The sequence below is a fragment of the Phocoena phocoena genome, chromosome 20, assembly GCF_963924675.1.
Source record: "Phocoena phocoena chromosome 20, mPhoPho1.1, whole genome shotgun sequence".
Lineage (NCBI taxonomy): Eukaryota > Metazoa > Chordata > Mammalia > Artiodactyla > Phocoenidae > Phocoena > Phocoena phocoena.
Window position 1 is genome coordinate 54419757 of NC_089238.1, and position 22745 is coordinate 54442501.

Below are 22745 nucleotides of genomic sequence, written 5' to 3' on the forward strand. Positions count from 1 at the left end.
GTAGCCCGGTGTTCCAGGAGTGCAACACTGTGAGTGAGGAGCTCTGGGAGATCAGGCCAGGATGGGGGTGTCTTCTGTGCTTTAGGAGCTTGAACCTTATCCTGTAGCTACCGGAGGGCTGCTGAAGCATTTTGAGGAGGGGCCTGTGGTCAAGTGGCAGTTTAGACAGCTCACTGTATCTGGCTTTGGGTGGAGAGGGGTCTGGAAGAGAGCAGAGGGAACCAGTCTGGAAGCTGTTGTAGTAACTCAGGTGAGAAAAGACGAGGACTCGAAGTCATGTGACAACAGGGGTGACAGAGAAAAGAGGATGGACTCAGGAGAGGTTGAGGAGGCGACATCAGTAACACTTGATGATGGGCTCTTTGAAGTGAAAGCGGGAAGAGCTGAGGACACCTCCCAGGCGTTCAGCTTGAGGTGATGCCTCCAAGAGGAGTGCCGTGTTGCAGGGACGATAACAAGTTTTGTCATTGGTCCATGAAAATTGAGGGAGAACATCCAAAGGAGACATCCAGAAGATGAAGCAGGCTCAAGGGGCAACCATAGTGTTATTTAATGCCTTACTGGGAGTACATTTTTTCTAGAAAGGGAAAAAAAAGGAAAATTCCACGGAGAGAGAAGCTTTGATAAACTATGTTTCTGTTTTTCATTTAAATTGCATCATAAACAGGTGAGTTTTAAGTTAAAATAAGGGTGACCTGCAGTTCATCAAGTGTTCATTCAAAATGATGCTAATCAAAGTGTGGTCCTCAGATCAGCAGCATCAGCATCTCCTAGAAACTTTCTGAAAATGCACATCCTCAGGCCCTGCTCTGGACCTCATGAATCATTAGCCCTCTGAGTGGGCTGAAAATCTGTGTTTTAATGCACCCACCAGGGAATTCTGATACAAGCAAGTTCCAGAAGCACTGACTGAGACAGTCTGTCTTAAGCACCTACTATGTACTGGGCATAATGTTGCCATGGCAATTCAAGGCCAAAAGTTTAGAAGAAACAGGCTAACACAGTAAACAGTGACTGTGAAAATATATAAAAACGATAGAGAAAGAGCACTTTATTTTATTTTCCTTCATGTTTTAGACGTCTGTACTTCCTTGTCTCAATCAAACAGATTAAACCAAGCAGTTCTTTAGCATCTTCAGATCTGCCCCAAGTCAACCATATGCTTCTTGGGATTCCCTAACTCTGTTCCCTCAGGCTGGGAGCTCCTTGAAGGTGGGATGGACTAGATGATGTCTGAGATACTTTCAAGAAACAATGGGTTGTGTCTCTTAGCATCACAAACCTTGATTCCAGCCACACTAGTGGCCCCGTGTTAGCTGGACCTCCATGCTGGTGCTCAGGCTCCTCTTCCGTCTCTGAATTCTCTGCCTTCATAGCCTCCTTCAAAGCTCAGCTCCAAGTCTGCATTGTCCTGAAGCCAGTTAAAAACCACAGTAGCCCTCCCAGCTGCACCGTTCACATCTGAAGCTATTGCATACATGTTCAGCACACACTACCTCGTGCCTTGTGGAGCCACTTATACATGTTTTACCTTCAGCCAAGCCATGAGTTCCTTGCAAGTAGGGAATATATTTTATACTTCTTCTTGTTCCCAAGGTGTCCTGACCAGAATCAGAATCAGTCTTCAGTTCTTATTAAACCATTGAATTTAATAGTGTTTTAGGATTAATAGCTTCTCATCTTCTTCCACAGAAATTCACTTCCACATCAAGACCCCATTTCTAATCCTATAGTAGGAGATTCTCCTCTGCAGGACGTCTCCTTCCTCCCCCCACCAAGGTCTGGGCTAAGTGGCCTTTCTTTTGCAATAACCACAGCACTCTTCTTACTCCCATCTCATTCTGCTGAAATTACCTGGGAATTATCTAGCACCAGGTTTGTCTCCCTTTACTTGCTACTGCTCTCTAGCACAATGCCTAATGCATCGTGAGTGCTCAGTAAATATTAAATAAAATTCATATCGCCTTCCTGAGCACCCCATGTCCTGACCCCCTTCTCACAGACCTTAATCGGTACACTTCGAATAACACTTATTGTACCTTACATACTTGCTTTCTGTCCATTTATCTAAAAATGGACTGAAAGCAGCATTGTATCATTCATCACATCCTCTCAGAGTTACTTGAACCTAGTAGACACTATATAAATGTTTCAGTGGAATCAACCTGAATGTCAAATATTTACCGCCTTGGGTCTGAAGGGTGTGATTTTTCCAGGTATGTTATGAATGCCTTTGGCATTTTATTTGCCGTGACTCATGAGTAACCTCAGAAGAAGCACACTTCACATGGAAATGTTTTATTTGATTTTGGTATCCCTCAACCTGAAATCTATCACTTAGGTTATTCCAACTGCATGTGTCTAAGAGGCTGTGTTTATTTCCCCTGCTGCTTCCCCATCCTGCTGACTTCGTCAGCAACCAGTAAATCTGGGGAAATGAGCTATGCCTTCTCCTTATCCACCACACCCCAGCCAAAATGAAAACACAGCAGATGACAGCCAAGTACATGAACATTCACATTACTGGTGAGCAGCAAAGTAAAAGGAGGCCTAAAGCCAAACACAAGTCAAACCCGACTTGCCGTGTTGCATAGGAAGGTGGAGGAATGTCACTCGCTGTCTGCAGTGGGAAAAGGACACCTTTTACAAGGGGATGTACACGGTTCCTGCTGGATTTATGGACTACCTTTCCCCAGTGTTATGTGGCCAGAGTGGATAAATCAAACTCCAGACAGACAACAACTTGTTCTGCTCCAGATAATGTTTTCACCAATCTGCTTGCAGTATTTATAGACCAGGTGTCAGGTGCAGAAGAATGTGGTCCCTGTTCAGGTGCCATATCACAAGGAGTCTCAGCCTATCCGAGCAAAGCTGATGAGTAAATAAATAAACAAATTGCATTACATCTTTCCCATAAATCTCAGATTAATATTTCTCATTAACAATACCTTCAGTGTTAGACAACAAAAGGATTTATTGAAAAAGACTCTTACAGATTTCCTTGACCCTTAAAGCACAGTTTATAAGCTGGAGCCAACTCTTACCAGCTGATAATAACTGATTGTGTATATCGCTTTCCAACTATGTACTCTATGACATCATGTTGGTAGCTTGAAATCAGCCATGGTAAGAGTATTTAAACCACCAAAATTGACAAATGCTGCAAATCAGGCACGTGTGCTGTTAAACATTTACAGGCACATCACTCTTTGTCAATCATTATTTTATAAAAAATGTATCTATAAGTGACTAATTAGTGCATAACAGCCTTGTTCCAGGCACTGAATTAGTAGCTGGGAGATAAGACTTTAAACAAGACAAGGTCCCTGACCTCATGGAGTTCAAGTCGTCAGGGTCAACATAGCCAATAAACAAGTAATCAATAACTGAGAACATTACAGACTGTGATAGTGCTGGAGAAAAGCTGTATGCATTATTTGTTGCAGCAAAACAAATTATTCCAAAATGAGATACATCCTACCTCACAGTTTGGACTGTCACAGAGTTGCAGTCTATGTGTTTGTTGGTGCAGAATTTGCAGTCTCATCAGGAGGTTTGACTGGGGAAGGATCCGCTTCAGGGCTCTTCAGTGGTTGCTGGCAGCATTCAGTTCCTTCTGGCTGTCCCTGGAGGCCATCCTAGCTTCTTGCCACATCCTTAGAAGACTTTCCAAAGGTTCTACTACATAATAACAGCAGTCATCTACACATGCCAAGCTCCATGCTTGGCACTTTACCTTACCTATTTTAATCCTCACTTACCCTAGAAGTATTATTATTCTCCCCATTGGACAGGTGAGGAAACTGAGGCAGGGAGAACTTAAGTAACTTGACGAAGTTCACTCAGCTACTAAGAGGTGAAGCTGATCAAATGCTGATGTCCTTCCCTAAGTGTCAGCTACCCCATTATGCAATAAGGTCCCTGCCTTCATGGAGCTTCAGTGCAGTGAAGGATGGCCATCAGAAATGAGCAGGGGGGCTTCCCTGGTGGCGCAGTGGTTGAGAGTCCGCCTGCCGATGCAGGCGATGCGGGTTCGTGCCCCGGTCCGGGAAGATCCCACATGCCACGGAGCGGCTGGGCCCGTGAGCCATGGCCACTGAGCCTGCGCATCCGGAGCCTGTGCTCCGCAACGGGAGAGGCCACAACAGTGAGAGGCCCGCGTACCACAAAAAAAAAAAAAAAGAAGAAAAGAAATGAGCAAGAATTCACCTAAAGGAGGAAGTAGAGGTGGAAAGGTCAAACGTAAGAAAAAGTGGGGTACAGTAGAAGGAAATCCAGTCTGGACAAAGTGTGAAAACAGGTACGGAGGGCAGTTCAAGATGAAGCAAAAGGAGGATGGGGTACCACATGGGTTAATGGCAGAACCTTTCTCCATGTAACATTTATTCATTGATTCCCCCCCACAGCTACCATTATGCTTGTTATTAGTGATAAATGTTCCGTTAAATGCTCACTCGTATGGCAGTCACGGTAGCTGTGTAAAGCATCAAGGGTCCAGTGATTGATTACATGCCATATTTAGTGACATGGCTTGATTCTTTTCTTTTCAGGATGGAATGTTTGCTTTTCAAATCAGTGTGATCAGTGAACCCAGCCCGTGTCTGTGGAGATACACCCGAGGCTTTTTCTTGCAGACACACCATCTTCCTTTTGTTTCTAGGATATATATTAACTGGTAGCAAGTAGACACCCAGGAAGAGATGGCAAATACAGTAGAGATGCATAGCTGCAGAATTCAAACCAGGAGAGCAGCTTGACTCTTAGATATGTCTTACAGATCAGATAGCTTAAAATAACACCACAGCAGTCAATTTCATTCTCCCAGTTTTTACACGGTGCTTCTCTTTGTCAAAATACAGTCCTATCTCCTTGAGCTGGAGTTCCCCAAAGGATAAACCATTCCCTGAGAATAAATGGCTCTGGTTTGGAAATGCCACTGATATGCTCAGACCTTTGAGATGTAATTTAGTTCAGGGAAACAGTAATATATCATCATTATCAATGATGAAAGTAAATCACCCAGCTTGCGTGCTGCATACTGGCTCGGTGTTGGGGTCAAAGGCATGGTCCTTGCCCTTGCAAACTTTGTCATCCACTTATGGGAGGTAGTAAATGGGCGTTCAAAAGAAGACCAAACAGGAAACACAGCCTTCAGATCAGTCCGGGTAGGCTAGGGACTGTAATAAACTGCCCTTGAACCTGAACAACGGCTTGTCTCTTGTTCACGTCTCAGGCTAAAGCAGGTCAGCAACGGGTCTCTGTGCCACACAGTCATTTGGAGATGCAGGCTTCTTCCTCTTTGGGAATAGAAAACACGGAGGATTACGTGGGAGTTTTAGGGGCCAGGTCAGTCCATCACTTCTGCCCACATTCCACTGGCCAGAAGTGGTCACAGAATTTCCTCTCACAGTCTAGCTGTATGCCCTGCAGTCAAAAGAAATAGGATTGGGTAAACAAGTAACTGTCCTCACCACAGTTTCCTCTGATGGCAAGAAACCGAAATTGATTCTGGCTGACTTCAGTGCCAAAAAGAATCTCCTGAATAAACGCCGAGTGTGTTACAGAATCCAGGGGAGAGTTGAAGAGCCAGCACAGGCCCAGATCTCAGAGGCAGAGCTTCCATCTTTCTGGTTAGAGCGGTGCCTTCAGCGTAACTCAGCCAGAAAGGCTCTTTCTATTAGAGTTGATCATACCCAGACGTCTCCCCTCTGAGCCTTGAACCAACTGAGAGAAATAAACCCAAGAATCAGATCGTGCCAAGGAGAGTACAGCTTGGCCTTTAGAGGACAGTGAGCTTCCTGCCCCCTGATCAGTTCACTCACCAGTGACAGAACAGCTGGATGGCTGACGGTCTCGTCCCCCAAACGGGGTGCATCCCGTATGGGCAGAGAAGAGCACCAGCGTGGTAACTGTCACGTGGAGTTCAGGTAGGGTTGACTCTATCCCTGGACTAGGGATGGTCATGTAGCTCAGGCTTGTACAATCAGGGCCTCCCATTCCCATTGCCATGTGATAGGCACATAACCCAAGTTAGGCCACCTGGGATTGAAACTCAGTTCCAGGACATATTTCTTTAGAACTTGTAGGCAAAAGAACTCCTCTTTCTGTTGGACTTGAAGGTGGTAGGACCAAAATCTGGAGCTGGTGGTGACCGTCTGCAACCACACAGAGAAAGGCAGCCTGAGAAAGAAGACAACACAGAACTGAGAGGAAGGGATGGAGTTCTTTTCATCTAATTTGAGCTCTTTATTAGTCATTCTTGAAGCCAGAATTTACCCCTCAGATTTGTGAGTTCTATGAGCTAATATATTTCTCCTTTCCTTAAGACATTTAATTGAGATGTTCTGTGAGAAGCAACAAGGGAATTCTAACTAATATTGCAACGAATGCTATGATCAATTATCTGGTTATTTGCAAGAAAGTGTAAGAGCGATTGTATCACACTAGAGTATCACAATAGGCTTTTCACAAGAGTATTCCAATAATTTCATGAATACATTGTTTTTCCTTTTAAAATTTTCCCCTCTGCAGAAATACTCTTTTTGACCAAAGAGAGTTATTATAATTTTTTCTTTCATTAGTTCATGCATTCCTTTAGTTGGAAGTTATTGAACATCGAGTCTAAATATGGTGTTGGGGATATAGGGATGGGAAGAGGGTCCTTTTCTTTAAGGGGTTCAGAGATGTTTATGGTTGATGACAGGCATGTTCACATATAACTGTAACAAAACAGAGTCAGAGCTAAGCAGAGGTACATACAAATTCTTTTGCTGGCACAAACGAATGACACGTTGGCTTAACTCTCCTGTAGTTTAACAAATTTTATAAATAATTTTAAAAAATGAACCAGCCAATTCCTGTCTCCTCATATAAATAAAACTTTTTGATTGCAGTGGGAACTCGATTGATTAACCTAGTGGAAAATCAATTAGACTATGAACTAGATATATTGCAAGGTTCGAGATGAGATGTTCCAAAGTCTCAATTTTCTGCCAAACTTAAGGCTACCAAAGAATATGTTTGTATTGTCAGAGAATAACCAATTATTGTAAGGAACATAGAAACGATACAGTCATTTCTAAAGTGGAAAGTGAGCATTCCTCTCTACCCACCCCCAATCCCATCTCCAAGAGGTAATGTTGTTAGTAGCCTGGTGTCTCCCTCCTTTGTCCTACACATCACACACACACACACACACACACACACACACACACACACACATTTTAGATACACATATATTTAAACAAATGACAGCATTCACACCGCTGTACAATCCGTCTTACCATATCACTTTCACTTCTGCTTATAGATCTGTCTATTGATTTCAACAGCTGTGTAACAGCCCACTGTATGGATTCAGCATAATTTATTCAATCATTCCCTACTGGATGGTCATTTGTTTGAGTTGTTTCCAGACCAGCATAATTTATTCACTCATTCCCTACTGGATGGTCATTTGTTTGAGTTGTTTCCAGATTTCCACTTTGAAAAGCAACTCGAAGATAAGAAGTCCACCGGCCTATGAGTATTTGGGGATTTTTCTATAATAAACATAATTGCTTTCACAATGACAAAAGTAATAAAAACCAAGCAGCCAATGATAAAAGCACCTCCTCTGAAATGTGGAAGACTTAGAGAAAATTGCATATGTATGAGCCCCCTTGCTCTTACACAACTGGAAAACCTTCCACTCACCTCTGACCTGCCTCCCACTCCAGCTGAGCCTTTTCTAGGAAGTCTGCCCCTAAATCCCTCGTACTTGAGATATACATACACATGCGCATTTCTGCACCGCTCAGAGGTCACTCTGCCTTTGTTACTCTGCTGGACAAGGGTTCTAGGCAACCCACAGCTGCCCATCGTCTGGGAAGAAACACTGATGCAGAGGAATAGGCCCTGGTGGGCACATGCACGTTTGTCTCCCTCACAATAGTTGAGTGAGTCACGGTTAACTCCCTAACCCCAGGTGGGACAGTCGGATTCCGGGAATATGAAATGTGAAACCAGGCATCATGGAGCTCTAGTCTATGAATAGTGACTGTCTTGCCTTGGAGAGATTCCAAAGACACATTTATGCACAACAGGTAAGAGTGCTATGAAGGCGCCTGCCCTAGATGGAGGGGGGCACACAGCGTCAGCCCGAGCAACATGCATGTCTCCTATCCCGAGTGATAACCCAGGTCTAAATGTCATCCTCTGTTGTGCTTTTGCTTTGTAGACTCTGGAAAATCCCAAGTATGAATTGATCATTGAGGCTCAAGATATGGCTGGACTGGATGTTGGATTAACAGGCACGGCCACAGCGACAATCATGATCGATGACAAAAACGATCACTCGCCTAAATTCACCAGGAAAGAGGTAAACCCCTGTTGAACGCCAGCCTGGTGGTCCCGGGCGTGGTCGCTGGTTAACATACCACAGCCCTAGCGCCCTCCCTGCTTGGGACATCAAAACCCTCCTTTGTGGAGAGAAGATGGTGTCTTGCTGGAATACTTTTTTACATTCTTATCTTTTTTTTCTTTTTTTTTTTTGGTAAAGCGGAAAATACCAGAGCATTATGAAAACAAAAGCATTGAATCTTGTTAAAGTCCATAAGAAGACAACTTTTAATGCCAAAGGGCCATTTTCGTAGTTTTATTGGTGTTATTTAGCGCTGAATTGTGTGAGTCCTGTTGTGATTTTAGCATAACAACAATTTTTTTCAGCAAGTACGGATGGAGAGGCCAGACGGAAAAGCATCAAGAAGGTAAAGCAGATTTTCTTGGCCATAACAGGGTGGCCCAGGAGCTTATCAATAACAACCAAGTTAGCTTGTCTGGCAGAGACATTACTATTCGCAGCTCCTGTGCTTTTATGATTGTGGATCGTGCTTGCTGTTTCCCATTTTTTCCAATGGAGCAATGTTTGCGGACAGGCTGAGTATGCAAGATTTCATCCAGCTGCTGAATTTGTACCCAGGCTAGGGAGTCACTGGCACTGTGCGTCTGATGGAAATGTGCTGCGGTCGTGGTTTCTTTGGGGTCAGGACCAGAGCCAAGGACTTGACGCCCCTCTTACTGATGGAAATGTGCTGCGGTCATGGTTTCTTTGGGGGTCAGGACCAGAGCCAAGGACTTGACGCCCCTCTTACTGATGGAAATGTGCTGCGGTCGTGGTTTCTTTGGGGGTCAGGACCAGAGCCAAGGACTTGACGCCCCTCTTACTGATGGAAATGTGCTGCGGTCGTGGTTTCTTTGGGAGTCAGGACCAGAGCCAAGGACTTGACGCCCCTCTTACTGCACAGGAGCGTAGCATCAGTAATGACAGCCCCGTCGTTTGCCAGACCTTTCCTGGACATCCACCACCACCACGGGCTCTCCACCCTCGATCCATTGCCTCATCTGACCGTGTGAGGTTGGATTCGTGAGCCACATTTTCTACCCAGTGAGAGTGCCTATTTTAAGCTCAGAGAATCTAGATCTCCAGGGTTACAGGCAGAGTAAGTGGCAGAAGTGGGATGTGAGCACAGCTCCCTGTTTACCATGCTCTCAGCTGCAGTGCTTTGCTTCCAAGGAAGACGTTGATATTTTCTACCCTCCCGGGCATTCAGAAAAAAGATCCGTGTCTGGATTTGCAGTTGCCCACCCCTCTCTCAAGTGTCTCAGGGCTACCCCAGGTGGCCCTTCTCAGCCCCCTGGCTCCGCAGTGAGCTGTCCACATTAGCAGCCCTACATGACTCATTCACGAGGTGGAAGTCTCCCCCTCTGCCAGTGGTGTCTTGGACACGCAGGATTCTAACCTCAAAACAACAAAGTCCACGTAGCTGACGGTCTATCCTGTTGCTCCCATGACACTGTTTCTATAGCTGCTAATACAGATTGCTTATTAGTCCCATGTTTCTCAAACTGTGTTCCAAGAAATTAGTTCCACAAGTTATTATCATTATAGGGCAGGGGGTGGGGAGAGATTTCAGGGTCAGACAGATGTGGAGAACACTGAGATGAATGGTGTGAAAGATTTCTTTTACTGTAGGACTTCTGGGTACCTTTAAAATGCTTTGTGTTTCTCTAAGAGGGGTAGGTGTGGTCTGTAGGGTTTCTCAGACTTATTTGGCCTGGGAATAATTTTTCCTGGTCCATCTCACCATGGCTCATCGAGCTGGTATTCATGGGATATTCATTGGGAGATATTGGTTTATCTGCAGAATTTCCTGCAAACCTCTTTCAAAAGAATAACTCAAGGCACAGTGTAATATTCAATATAGACATAGTAATGAAAATAGAAATTGGATAACCCCAATCTAAAATAAGAAAACCTATTAACATTACCAGGTGGATGAGATTAATTAGTTATTTCAGTGGAGCCTAAACTAAGCTCAGAATTGTGTACCTAGTTATGGACTAAGTTACTGTGAGTGAGAGGCTTTTGTTGTTGTTGTTGTTATTAATACCAATGAATTCAAGGAAAAATTTTAACATAGATCTTAAAGTAAGAGACCTTAAGTAGTATAATGGAAAATGTATTCATTTGTGAATATTGGCAAAAGCACAAAACTCTCTTCAAATGGACATTGGGGGCTTCCCTGGTGGCGCAGTGTTTGAGAATCTGCCTGTCACTGCAGGGGACATGGGTTTGAGCCTTGGTCTAGGAAGATCCCACGTGCCACAGAGCAACTAAGCCTGTGCACCACAACTACTGAGCCTGCGAGCCACAACTACTGAAGCCTGCACGCCTAGAGCCCATGCTCCGCAACAAAAGAAGCCACCACGATGAGAAGCCCGCGCACCATAACAAAGAGTAGCCCCTGCTCACCGCAACTAGAGAAAGCCCGCGCGCAACAATGAAGACCCAAAGCAGCCAAAAATAAATAAATAAATAAATTTATTTTTTTAAAAAATGGACATTGGACAATGAGCTTGAGATTCCCTCAGGGCAGAGCTGATGTCACAACTCATATGGAGATACTAGTAACAAAACGAGGAAAATGGGTAGCGAGCAAGTACATCAGATTCTCTCTCTTAGATGTTAGGTATCCCATACGAGTCTTTGCCAATGTTGGATAAATCAAATTCACAAATTTTCTAACATGTTGCAGGATGGCTGGTGTTCTTTGTCATTGATTCATACATTTTGGACATGTATGAACGCTAGAGGCAGTATAACAGCGATGTGAAGGGCTGGGCTCTGGACCAGAACTGGATTCATATCACACCTACCAGCCACGGGAGCTGAGCATGTTCACCATCTACATTCTCGTTTTGTCACCTGTTCATGGGGCTGATGCTAAAGCCCACCTCATTGGGTTCTTGTGAATATCAAATGAGCGGAATGGTGAAGAGCCCTAGTGCTTGTCACCTCATGTTCTCTGGCATGTTGGCGATGGGGATATGTTGGGAATTTAGAAGGCGGTAGTGAGGACAGTCATGACGAGGGTAGTGGGACAAAGGCAGCGGCGAGGAAGGTGGTGAGGAGGACGGCTGTGGTGAGCAAGATGATTACACGATGGTGACGATGTTTCTAAAATTCAAAAGGCCAACTGACGTTCTTATCTAAAGGGCCATCTCCCCTCCATGTTGAAAGGCTGCTGTTTTCCTTGAAAGCGATCTATGAACCTGCTCAAGCACTTCAAAATACGTGATTAAGACCCTCAAGTTCCAGGGGAGAAGTAATTCTGGAGGAGAGGTGGCGGAATCTGTGAAACTCATCACTGTGGGCAAAAGCAAAGAAGGCTAAGAGGAACCTGTTAGGCGGGAAAAGAGGACTGATAAGGACTCAGCCCAAGGGTAGTGGTCTTGGGTGTGGAAGTGGTCAAACAGGATGAACTAGGAATAGAGAGGAAACATGGACCCTGTGATCTTAAAGATGACATAATTTTCAGAGATGAAGGTCAAGGTTCAGTCATCCCAGAATGGAAATGGTGGTCATTTGGGCTTAAAGGTATCTAGGAACCTGTCCAAGAAGATGTTGCCTTATATAAGTTTCTGCATGTATTAGGACATTTCTTAGGAAATTCATGAAAGTATATGGTTCTTATCTCTTTTTAAAATTCTATTTTACATGGTCTTCCATCACCAGAGAGGTGCATTTTTTGATCTGTTTGAAAGAGGAGTTTCAGTTGGCCAGAAATAACAGACAGGAAATAATGCTCTGTTAAATGGGTTAGAGGTATAGTTTCTCTCACATAGAAGTCCGTAGGTAGACAGTCCCAGGCCAGTATGGTGAGACCATGATATTGTCAGTTTACCGTATTCCTCTTATCTTTCTCCTCTGCCTTCCCCAAAGCTGCCTCATGGTACAATAGGGTCACCGTGGTGCCAGCCATCATGTGCATGTAACAGGTAGAAAGAAGCAGGAAATGAGAAGGGCAGAGGAGGACCCGCCACCTAAGTAAATGTCATTTGAAGAGATTCCCCAGAAAGTCAAATGACTTACATCTCCTTAGCCTTCCTGATCTGTGAGGGTGACTGATAAAAACTCCAGCTATCTTTAGTTGACAGGTTGCAGCCCTTGGTAATATAGGGGTTGTTACTAAGGAAGGAGATATTTTAAAGGGCGTTTTAAACAGCACATTCTTAGTGCAGACTAAGATCATTTGTTCTTCTTGTGTTTATTCACACTGACTGTAAGCTTGCTGAGAAGCAAAGCCCACACCTCTCTTATTCTCTGTTGCATTCCCAGTTGGCACTCAATAATTCACTCTCTGCCAAATGTTTCCTGAAGGTGATTTTAACTGGAGAACAGTTTCACTGGATATGATGAACCAAGTACTTTAAATGGTTACTGACACATGAAATCAATTTTTAGTCATTGATTTTCATGAAAATTTGGGTTAGAAGCACTAGTCTCCCTATGGAGAGTCTTCCGTGAGTTTTCCTAATAGCTTTCACATGTGGCTTTAACTGTTAGCTTATGTTTACATGTTAGTTGTGACTTTTCTAGATTAGGTATTTGGAAATGATTTTAGGAAATCTAGTTAAACTTTCCAAACCCAGAGTTTGGATTATAGTTGAGAATCTCAGTCCCATTTAGAGCAAAATGACTTGTCCATTTCTCTCTCTAAAGTTGCTTTTTTTTTTTTTTTAAGAAAAGACACGTGATTTGTACTTACAGCATAGCAGATGCTCAACACATACTGACTGAATAACTCACTTTCACGTAAACCCAGGTCATGAGGATTAACAGACTTGCTATTAATTTTAAAAGAATGTGTCTGCAAATGATTATAAGGTTTTTAAATGAGTTTTCATTCATTTAGTCAATCAGTTGATTTTCAGATTTTAATTAAAATGGCAATTGGTAATGAGGACTGAATAACAGGATTTTTTTTTTTTGGCTATTTGATGAATTCTTTCTAAAGTAAATGTTTCAGTGTTCAAGCTATAACATTACAATACATGTAGTAAAAATGGCATAAATCTTAAAAGGCCCTGTCTTCCTGGAAGATGAGAGATGGGTAAATGCTCTGATTTTCATAAAGGGGTGAAGATAAATGGTGTGAGCCGGAAGCCGGCTAGGTGAAACTGAGCTACCAGCAGATATTTGCATTAAGTTATCAAGGGGGTGCTGGGGTCCAGTCTCCAATTCCTAAAAGTCTTCAAGGACCTTAATGCTTTAGGAGTCTTATTTTTCTTTGGACTGTGAGCTTTCATAATGAAAATATTTTCATAATTAACTGCCTAATTCACCCTATAATACTTTTTCTCTTACATGTTTGACTGAAAACTCTATGGCCTCTTCTTTATATAATAATTATGCAAAACCATTTTCTATAGAAAGAGAGCAAAAAGACTAGTCTTTCCTGTAGCGGCGTTGATAGAAGTTTGCTCTGTATTACTGAGAGTTTAGAAACATTTTTTTCACCTTTACTACATTATTTCATTGTTGGAAAACTCATGTAAATTTTGAGAATTGTGGTTAAATTTAAGGAAATCTCTATCAAGTTTCTGTCATATATATATGTTTTATATATGTACGTATGTATACATATATATATGAGCTCTGCAGTTTCAAATGTTCTTGTATAGACTAATCTTTAAATTGATGACACTTGTTATTTACGTCACCCACATCGTTGTTTTGAAACATATTAAGCGTTTTATATTGTCTTTATTGATGTTGGTATTGCAGGTAAATCACAAGAAATTTAAATCTTTACCGATGTGTTCATTATGACTCACTTCTCTTCATTAGCAAGTTTATCAATCAAGGAACTATTTTAGTTCTTACATAAGAAATTTACTTTTTCCCCTTAATGAAATATCTGATGCAAGATGATGTCAGGATAACATTTGCTTTATTCCTTAACTTTATCATTTTTGCTTTCTGTAAACCAATAAGAGTAGAAAAGGATGACTTTAAATCAGTCTAGGATTGAATTAGTTCATCATTGAGTTTCAGTCTTACATGAGGGCTATCGTGGTTTCCCTTACTCCTGGGTACAGCCTTTCTGGGGCCCCAGCTGAAAGATGGGTATTTTTACAAGGGCCCTTCCACCTTGGACACCCTGAATTTCAGTGGTCTTGTCATCCCCATGAGACTGCTGAAAGCTCTGCTCAGCTTCCTGGTCTCTTAGCAGCACTTCCTTCTGCTCAGATTCTTAGCCTGTTGTCCCTGTGCCTTTATAATTTAGAAACTGCGTTAAGGGTAAAAGTTCCATAAAGTATTGGCTTCACTTCAGTAAACTTCCCTTCTCAACAGGATCCTGGATTCTCAAGTTCTGGCTGTCTTCATAGCTCTGTAGTGCTTTCAAATAGGTGGGGGGTTTTGTGTGACATCTGTATTCTTGAGCTATCCTAGATTTGAGGGATGGTCTTGCCCCACTTACCATAAACAAAGAAAAATATGGATTAGCTTTTTAACCTGGATTACTAGGGAAAAGCAGTAGATATTGTGTATATGGAATTCACAGTAGCACAAAACATCACAATATTTTCATTAAAAACATGGATTGAAGAAATATAATTAGTTTTGACAGTAACCACCCCCTCTCATACCATTTGCTTCAAAATCAACTCATTTTAGTAAAAAGATTAAAAATGTTGTGTCTCCTCCTTGATATTGATAGTCAAGAAATGACTAACCCCGAGGGAATTGAACTGCCTCACTAGAGGCAGACTTTGCTTTCCCGTTCCTTCGCTCTTGAGTTGACATGAGTATTGGGAGTTTTCTGAACTCTTTTGGATCTCTTCATTTGTTTTTGGTAGTTTGATGGCCCCAGGTATAAAGCTCGTAAATGTACCTTTGTGTGCCAAAGGTCTAACTGAAGTGAATGTATTTATCCACTCCTCCAGCATTCCATGCAATATATTTGAGTGCTTTAAATGAAACTCTCCGTAAGAGTTTATTTCCCTTAGGAGAGCCCTTTAAATTCAGAGGTGCCTGTGTCTAAACACTGACCACATAATTATATACGCTGCTTGTTCAATAGAGATTAATCCAGAAAACCAACCACATACTTCTTAGAAGATCGAACCCATTTCAATTATCTGACACAAGTGACTTTTCTGGAGGGTGGAGTCCAAACATACACTATTGGGATCTTTATCCCGTGCTTTGGGTGGTGGATGGAGGTATCCCAATATGTACAGAAAGGGAATATTTGGAGAGAATAGAGCAGTGTGATTTCAGTGCACAGATACCACCAATTCCCAACTGTGCAAATGGTCACATCCCTCCAGATTACATCACTTCCTGGTCCATCTTCGTCCAGGCCAACATCTTGTCCAAGGACTCCAGGAGCCATCTATTGCAAATTGCATTCCCAGCTTCCCATTATATAATTGAAGAAGGGTTGGCTGCAAAACAGCCAACACCCACGTTCCCCGTTTATCTTCACTTGGAAGGGGTGAGTTCATTGCTTTCTTTGCACCAAGGTCGTAGAAAAACATGAAATCATCAACTAAATCTCCTAGTGTTCAAATTTCAGAGGTACTTGAAACAGCAGGTCTACAGCTGGATTTCTCGACTAAAAGAGAGTGAAGTGAAGCATTTGTTCAAATGTAAGCAGTGCTCTATAAATAGAAGCCATCATCCAAACAAGATTCTTCCCGCTAAGGAAAAGGGTAGTGTGTGCTTTCCCAGATTTAATTGTTCAAAGACAGCAGGGTGAGAAATCTTGCATTGTCGAAAATGCGCGTGTCACTTATGCACTGCGTTTGTGATGTCGAAACATCTGGATTTGTTAAAGTGAAAAACTGTAATCCACCTTGTGGCTGGTTCTTCAAGCCTCTTGTAGAGGTAGACCAGATAGCCAGATGATTTATTGCATTAATTGCTCTTTCATAATTGTACTCATGATGCATTGATCCCTATCGTCTCTGTGTGAACCTCTATGCAGATTCTGTGCCTTTGCTAAACCTCTGGTTATGCTCAGAGGGTCAGCAGCAACTCAGTGACAATGAAAGCAATTTTTTACTACCACTGGCGGAGTCTCACCACTGAGCCTGTCTCCCAACATCGTTTAGATGCTTTGATACTTAGGGACAGGTCCTTTTCATCACTGCCTCTAGGACTCAGCACAGGGGCAACATCAAAAGTTTAACTAGAGATGAAATTATTATTCATGCAGTAAATCGTTTTTACCAGCTGTGGTGTCTCAGCTTCTAATATACTATTAAATATTATTGCAGTTCATGCACACCATCACATGTCGTTATGTAATATTCTGTTATGTATTCTATTCTTTTCTAATATGTACACATCCTAGTTTGCACTTATTTTATTCTAATAATATATAATATTCACCTTCTTATGTGCCATACAATTAAGTTATTTATTTGCTTATTCTCAGTCTCCCCAAATTAGAATGTAAGCTCCACGCAAAAAGGAACTTTGTCTCTTTTGTTCCCTGCTCTGGCCCCAGCACCCAGCTTTGGAACATAACCAAATAATGTGCAAATGAGTGAATAAACTATAAATGTTTGACAATAAGCAACAGAGGCCATCGAAAAGCTAGAGAGTGATGTTGCTGAAAGGGGCTTTAGAAAGAACCTCAACCAACCCTCTGGTTTTAGAGCCGAGGGAAGCTGCTCAAGGCTGATTGCAGATCCCAGGCCAGCCTCATTGTGGCACAAAATACTGCTGCCGGTGAAAAACCAAGGCCCTACTGTAGCACAAAGTCATGAGGGATCCTAAGGTTTTTCATCTTTCTGTGGTGCAGAGAGCCGAGAGGGTTGGAGTTAAATTCCTTTCAAGAAGTGAATAAACGAATCTGCATAACTGCAGAGAGCCCTAAATCTACTTCCCTACCAGTCAAGTAAAAAAAAGAAAAAGAAAGAAAGAAAACTCAACGTTAATAAATTATACATAAAGGAATCATTAGAGTGGAGACAGACTCGACTTTTCCTGCAAACTTAGAAACAAGAAAGAAAATATTCCACAGCCCCAGAGTTATAAGTGGGATTAAACAAAATAATCCAGAATTGATTTAATATATTCATTTGTTTCCGAACTAAAATCTGTTTTAGTTACAGGCTGAGTATCAGTTTTCCCAGTATAGGCAGCATTTTATTTTGCTGTCGACCTGCCCAGATCTGAGAAGACAGGAATTTATGAGAAGTATCTTCTTCAAGAAGCCTGTCTTAACTGAATGTACCTATTGCATATCGTAACATTACACTGTTGCCTTCCAAAGTGCATTCATTCATGCATTCACTGACTCACCAGCCCATCCATCAGAAGTGTATTCCATGATTCCTCTTTGCCAGGGACTGTGTTAGGCTGGGATGCAGTGTGGTGAGCACAACATCCCAGACTAACAAACGTGGTCCCTGACCTCAGGAAGTTATGGTCTAAAGTGGGGACAACTGACCAGCAAGGCAAATAGCTACATATGGTCCCTAGTGACAAGATGGAATCACCGTACATGGACACATTGTGTACACACGCCGTGACACTCACTGAGGAGGTGACATTTACAGTGACTGTGCTAGTGTTTACAGTCATTTACAGTGACTGTGCTAGTGCTAGGGCTGCTGTAACAAAATATCACACACTATGTGGCTTGAACAGCATTCATTTGCTCACAGTTCTGGAGGCCAGAGGTCCAAGATCAAAGTATCCGCAGGGTGGTTCCTTCTGCGGAAGCGTTTGCTCATGCCTGTTTCTTACGCTTCCAGTGGTTTGCTGGCAGTCTGTGGCGCTAGTAGGCTTGTAGATGCGTCACCCGTCTGCCCTCATCTTCACACGGCCTTCTCCCTGTGTGCGTGTCTGTGCATAATTTTCCCATTTTTATAAGAATGCTAGTCATATTGGACTGGAGCCCACCCTGCGACCTCATTTTAGCTTGGTCACCTCTGTTTCCAAAGAAGGTCATATTCTGAGATACTGCCAGTTAGGACTCCACCAGATCTTTTTGGGGAGACAAAATTCAGCCCATGCCAGTGAGACGTGGGAGTATGCAGAGGGTCCGTGTGAAGACATGGAGGCTGGGAAGAGCATGTCTTGCTTGAGGAACTGAGAGCTGTCCAGTGTGGCTGGAGCAGCCTGAGAGACGGCGGGGAATGTGAGACTGGGCCCAGTCATGCAGGCAAGGCAAGGAGGCGGTTCACCAGAAGTGCAGGGGGAAGACATTGGCGGACACAGTAAAGGGTAGACCTTCCAAGACTTGGAGCCCCCATGCTGCTCAGGAATACCATTGTTCCTATGGTCAGAGACTGCTGGCGATGATGCCATCAGTCACACACGACCCACCACCTATATCCTTCACAGAACTGGAAATAACAACAGCAGGGAACCAGCATTAGTGGACGTTTACACAGTTGTTTTTAAGCTTATGAAGCCCTTCCACACTCCACATACTCTCTCCCACCTAAAACCTGGACAACCCAGTGAAAAGGGTCTCGTTCTCACCCCCATGCAGAGAAGAAAGCTGAGGCTAAGTGGGCTGATTCCTCCCCAGATCACTGGGGAACTAGAGGTTGAGATTCTGAACTTTGCACCTCCTTTTTCCTTGCAAATTCAAAGAGGTGTCTTCTCTTAGCAAGTGTTCCATCAATAATAGCAAATATGTAATGAGCTTTTATCAAAGGCAAGACTGACCATTCTGTCAGAAGTTCTGTCTGTCCAGCACTCCTGGACCTGCTCCTTCATCCTCTGTATCATTAAACAAACATCCAGAAGCCAGTGCAAACATCTGAAAGCACTTGCTTTGGGCCAGGCAGTGTCCAGGAGGCTTACATACATTCCACTGTTCACTCCTGCTGCCAACCCTGAGACTCTCATTGTCATACCCATTTCATGGGTGTGGAGACTGAGGCTCAGAGAGCTGAAGAACTTGCCCGGAGTCTAGGCCCCATGCTCTCAACCCTGCACTAAGCTGCTTCTGCACCATGCCGGCATTAATGACTCGCCAGCACAGTGTCTGTAGACCCCATTTTCAGGGCACATCTGCCGACTTCAGCCACAGCTGTTATGTTCCTGTTCTGTGGTCTTGCCCTTCGGGTCAGCTCTCCAGCATTCCTTGGCAGGGCTTTTCCTCAGAGAACAGCCATCTGGTTTTTCCATTTACACTTGGGCACCAGGGACTGCTGAAGATGCAGGGCTTATAACCGCCAACCTCAGTTCTGCCTGGACTTTTCCAGCATCACCTCATCACCTCCTGCCTCCCTGTTGCCACACCTGCCTCTCTGTTCAAATCAGGACAGTGTTTAGTGCAAGTCCTAGATACAACTACAACACACACACACACACACGCACACGCACACACGCACACTTCTCCCCTGGGCTCACCAGGATGAGTGTAAGCTACTCTTTCTCCCTCCACAATTTCTTCAAATTAAAAAAAAGGGGAGAGATCTTTTATTTTATTTATTTTTTAAATATATATATATATTTTAATTTATTTTATTTATTTATTTATTTTTGGCTGTGTTTGGTCTTTGTTGCCATGCGCGGGCTTTCTCTAGTTGCAACGAGCGGGGGCCACTCTTCGTTGCGGTGTGCGGGCTTCTCGTTGCTGTGGCTTCTCTTGTTGCAGATCACAGGCTCTAGGCGCACGGGTTCAGTAGTTGTGGCTCATGGGCTCAGTAGTTGTGGCTCACGGGCCTAGTTGCTCCGTGGCATGTGGGATCTTCCCGGACCAGGGCTCGAACCCGTGTCCCCTGCATTGGCAGGCGGATTCTTAACCACTGTGCCACCAGGGAAGCCCGGGAGAGATCTTCTAATCGCCAGTGAATTTGATTAGTAGTCTTGTGTCTTTATTTTGATAGGTCTAGTGGGCAATATAATAATCATTTCTTACAAGCAAAGAATAAATGAAAAATGTTTTCATCCAGAAAACCATTTTTTTTAAGCTAACAGTGATTAAGTGCTTATCTATGGGAGGTACTAAGGGCTTTCGGCATCTTAACTCATCTGATTCTCATAGCAGCCCTATGACATAAGTACTCTTATTATCCCCATTTCACAGATGATGAAACTGAGTCACGGGAATGTTAGAAACACGCCCACGCTTATAGTATGCTGGGGCAGGGATGCCACCTCCAGGTGTCTGGTTCCAGAGCACAGCTCTCAACCATTATGCTAGACTCACTTTCTGGGATTTTACACATTGTTCTAGTTCTGTGGGATTCAGAAGTGAAAGAAGCCAGGCCCCCGACACACTGGCCTTTTGTTAGTTTCTCAACAACCAAATCAAATAACCTATGATGAATGCAGCAGCGTTGTTGGAAAGATATTGACAGTTGCACGTTATATACCTTCACGTGCATATCTAATTCAGAATCTTCCGGTATCGCTGTCAGTGGCTTATAATGGTACACTAATTATTAGATATCTCGATTGAAATCCAGGTTTTACTCACTGGAGAATTCGGACAAAGGCCTATAAAGCAAGAAAAACTTTGGTTCATTAACTAGGGTCTTTTTTATACTAGTCTGCTATCTCCGATAACAATTTTTAAATCTTTTAAATTTATAACTTTCGTTACTGCAGTTTCTCGAACATTAATGAAATAATGTGCTTCCTCAAGTTCACAAATCTTTTGTGCATTTGATATACTTGTTCTGAGTTAGCAGGGTTGAAAGTGGCCTCAGCTTTCTTTCATGCCCTCACCGCGTGCTTAGCTAACAGAGGCAGTGAGCTGCAGGCTGGAGATTTAAAGAAGATGGGCAAGCCCTTGTCTTCTTGTGGCTTAGTAGGGAGGACAGATATTAAAGGAGTGCAAGAGGGGTGCCTCCCACAGATGAATTCAGAGAGCTTTGGGAACATGACCTAAGGAAAACAGACCTGGTCGGAGATCCGGAAAGGAGAGGTCGTAAAGTAATTTGTCATCCTCTTAAGTCTTGGCTTTGCTAAGAGAAGTGATGCAGGTGGTGCTAGGATAGCTCCTTCTGAGCAAAGCATGCAGCTTATGTGAATGCCCTGAGGCATGCACGTGGCCTTTGAGGGGCTGAAAGAAGGAGCTGGGGGCTAGCCTGTACTGTGTACGCACAAGGATGGGTGAGAGAGGTGGCCCACCCTGTGTGAGTCTGCTCCCCCACTAACAGACTTCAGGAAGCCATGCATTTCCCTTAAGCTCCCTCAGGTCTCCCAGTCAGAATTAACTGGCTCTCTTTCACCAGCGTTTTGTTCCTGCCTCAATCACAGCATTCTTCCCAGCATGCGTTGGATCAGCATTATAGGTATCCATTTCTTCCTTCTCCAGACTGGAGCTCCCTGAGGGCAGACACAGCTTCATTTGTCACCTTCTTCCCCTTCAGTCACAGAACAGTGTACACAGAGGAAGCGCAAAGAATATTTGTTGCATTACATCAAATCCAACAAACAGCACTCTTGCCCGGCAGCTCTGCAGATAGAAGCAGATGCCTTTGCTAATCGCCCCTAGATGCCTGGTTTAACACAGGTTCAATTCGGAGCTGTAAATCTATATATCAGAGCCAGAACCAGTTAGCTGTCTGGTTTGTAATAGCCAAGCACTGGCCTCCCACGTGATGGGCTCAGAGGAAAGCCTCAACAAACCCCAGCGAAATGAACTGACCGCTTATAGCAGCCTTGTATAGAAATGGTCAGAATATCTTTTCCTTCAGCTCTGGGAAGTTGAAAACACAAATCAATTTGACTAAGACTGAGACTAGAGGCTCAGTCTTCCTCAAGAAAATCTGCTTTTGATTTCTCAGAGTTAAAGATCATTTGCTTGTACTCATTTTGTTGTTGAAAGCAGAAACTCACTTTGAACCAGCATGAGCAAATCCTGGAACGCATTGGTCCTCATCCCTGGGGAACGCATTGGTCCTCATCCCTGGGGGACATTGGTCCTCATCCCTGGGGAAGGCATTGGTCCTCATCCCTGGGGGACATTGGTCCTCATCCCCGGGGAACGCATTGGTCATCATCCCCGGGGAATGCATTGGTCCTCATCCCTGGGGAAGGCATTGGTCCTCATCCCTGGGGAAGGCATTGGTCCTCATCCCTGGGGAACACATCGGTCCTCATCCCTGGGGGACATTGGTCCTCATCCCTCGGGAAGGCATTGGTCCTCATCCCTGGGGGACATTGGTCCTCATCCCCGGGGAACGCATTGGTCATCATCCCCGGGGAATGCATTTGTCCTCATCCCTGGGGAAGGCATTGGTCCTCATCCCTGGGGAACGCTTTGGTCCTCATCCCCGGGGAACGCATTGGTCCTCATCCCTGGGGGACATTGGTCCTCATCCCTCGGGAAGGCATTGGTCCTCATCCCTGGGGAACGCTTTGGTCCTCATCTCTGGGGGACATTGGTCCTCATCCCTGGGGGACATTGGTCCCCATCCCTGGGGAAGGCATTGAA

At 43.8% G+C, this 22745-nt stretch overlaps 1 protein-coding gene across 1 annotated transcript in view; it reads left to right on the top strand.

The window, feature by feature from the left end:
• The window catches only part of CDH13 (cadherin 13), a 793967-nt gene that overhangs the window by 635169 nt on the left and 136053 nt on the right, over positions 1 to 22745 (top strand). Inside the window, exon 7 of the mRNA XM_065898620.1 lies at positions 8219 to 8359. Within this exon, the coding sequence (XP_065754692.1) occupies positions 8219 to 8359 (141 nt within the window). The remainder of the gene's footprint in view (positions 1 to 8218; positions 8360 to 22745) is intronic.